Raw genomic sequence first — 1,353 nt, forward strand, 5'->3', positions numbered from 1 at the left:
AATATTATGTAATTCTTTAGCTTTTATTTACTGAAAAAAATGGTGAATATTTTTTATATATTACTAGTCAGTTTCATAATTAATTTAATAAAAATATAATATATATTTTGATAGACCAATTTATTTTTCTTAGGATTCTGAAAATCATTCTAGTGATAATATGTGCCTATATGTAAAAATAAGTATTATCTAAAAGTTACAAGGGGTTATGAGCGGCGATTCTAGGGTTTTGGCGAAGAGTGGCGATAGGGGTTTGGAGTCGGGAGATCAGGATGCGACCATGTTGGACGCGGGGGGAGAGAGGGAGACCGCCAGGAGACCCGCCAGATACGGGGACTTCATGGGTTGCTAAGGTAACGGGTACAAGTGAGGGGGGTATGCCGGTGCCGGAGAGCCTGATTGATGATGCTTTTGTTTCGGAGAGACTCAGAGTTGAATTTCCGAATGGAGAGGATGGCGAACCATCCATTACGATTGAAACAGAGGTGTTAGAAGCAATGAATGGGATGTGGAAATAGTGTATGGTGGTTAGGGTTTTGGGAAGGAATGTTGTGATCGCTGCTTTGAGAAGGAAGTTAAAGGAGCTATGGGACCCGAAGGGGGAAATGTATGTGATGGACTTGCCTCGTCAGTTCTTCATGGTCCGCTTCGAAAAGGAGAGCGAGTATTTGACGGCGCTGACTGGAGTTCCATGGAGAGTGTTCGGTAGTTACCTTATGGTGAGAGCTTGGTCGCCAGAATTTGATCCGTTAAGAGATGATATTGTTACAACACCGGTCTGGATCAGACTAACTAATATCCCAGTGAACTTCTATCATCGATCGATTCTCATGGGAATTGCCAAGGAGTTGGGTAAACCAATACGTGTGGACCTGACTACATTGAACTTTGAGAGAGCCAGATTTGCGAGAGTTTGTGTTGAAGTTAACCTCGCAAAGCCTTTGAAGGGGACAATTCTAATAAATGGTGAGAGATACTTTGTGGCTTATGAGGGTTTATCTGAAATCTGCTCCAAGTGTGGGATCTACAGACATCTGGTCCATGGATGTCCAAAGACCATTGTGGAAAGAGTGGCTAATCCAGTTACCCAAACAGAGACGCCAATATCTGCTTAATCTACGCCGCGACAAGTTCTACAAGTGCAGGGAGATGGCTTTACTCAGGTAAGGAGACCGCGAAGAGGAAGGAACACAGAATCCCGAATGTCAAATATCACGACGAGAGAATTAACAGTAGAAGGTAGTCGGAATAACAGAGAGAATATTACCCTTGCAAATAAATATGGAAGCTTAGAGACGCTTACGAGTGGGGGTGAAGCAAGCGAAAATGTTGTTAACAGTGAGGAGAATAAGG

General features: G+C 42.9%; 1 protein-coding gene across 1 annotated transcript; it reads left to right on the top strand.

Moving 5' to 3' along the window:
- The first annotated feature begins 521 nt into the window (after positions 1-521).
- Positions 522-1,115, top strand: LOC106314426. The gene has a single exon (XM_013752295.1). The coding sequence runs from the start codon at positions 522-524 to the stop codon at positions 1,113-1,115; it is 594 nt and encodes a 197-aa protein (XP_013607749.1).
- Positions 1,116-1,353: the final 238 nt, after the last annotated feature.

The sequence above is a fragment of the Brassica oleracea genome, chromosome C9, assembly GCF_000695525.1.
Source record: "Brassica oleracea var. oleracea cultivar TO1000 chromosome C9, BOL, whole genome shotgun sequence".
NCBI classification, from domain to species: domain Eukaryota; kingdom Viridiplantae; phylum Streptophyta; class Magnoliopsida; order Brassicales; family Brassicaceae; genus Brassica; species Brassica oleracea.

Excerpts from the sequence above, each read along its gene's own strand:
- LOC106314426 (XM_013752295.1), top strand. The coding sequence starts at position 522 with ATGGTGGTTAGGGTTTTGGGAAGGAATGTTGTGATCGCTGCTTTGAGA.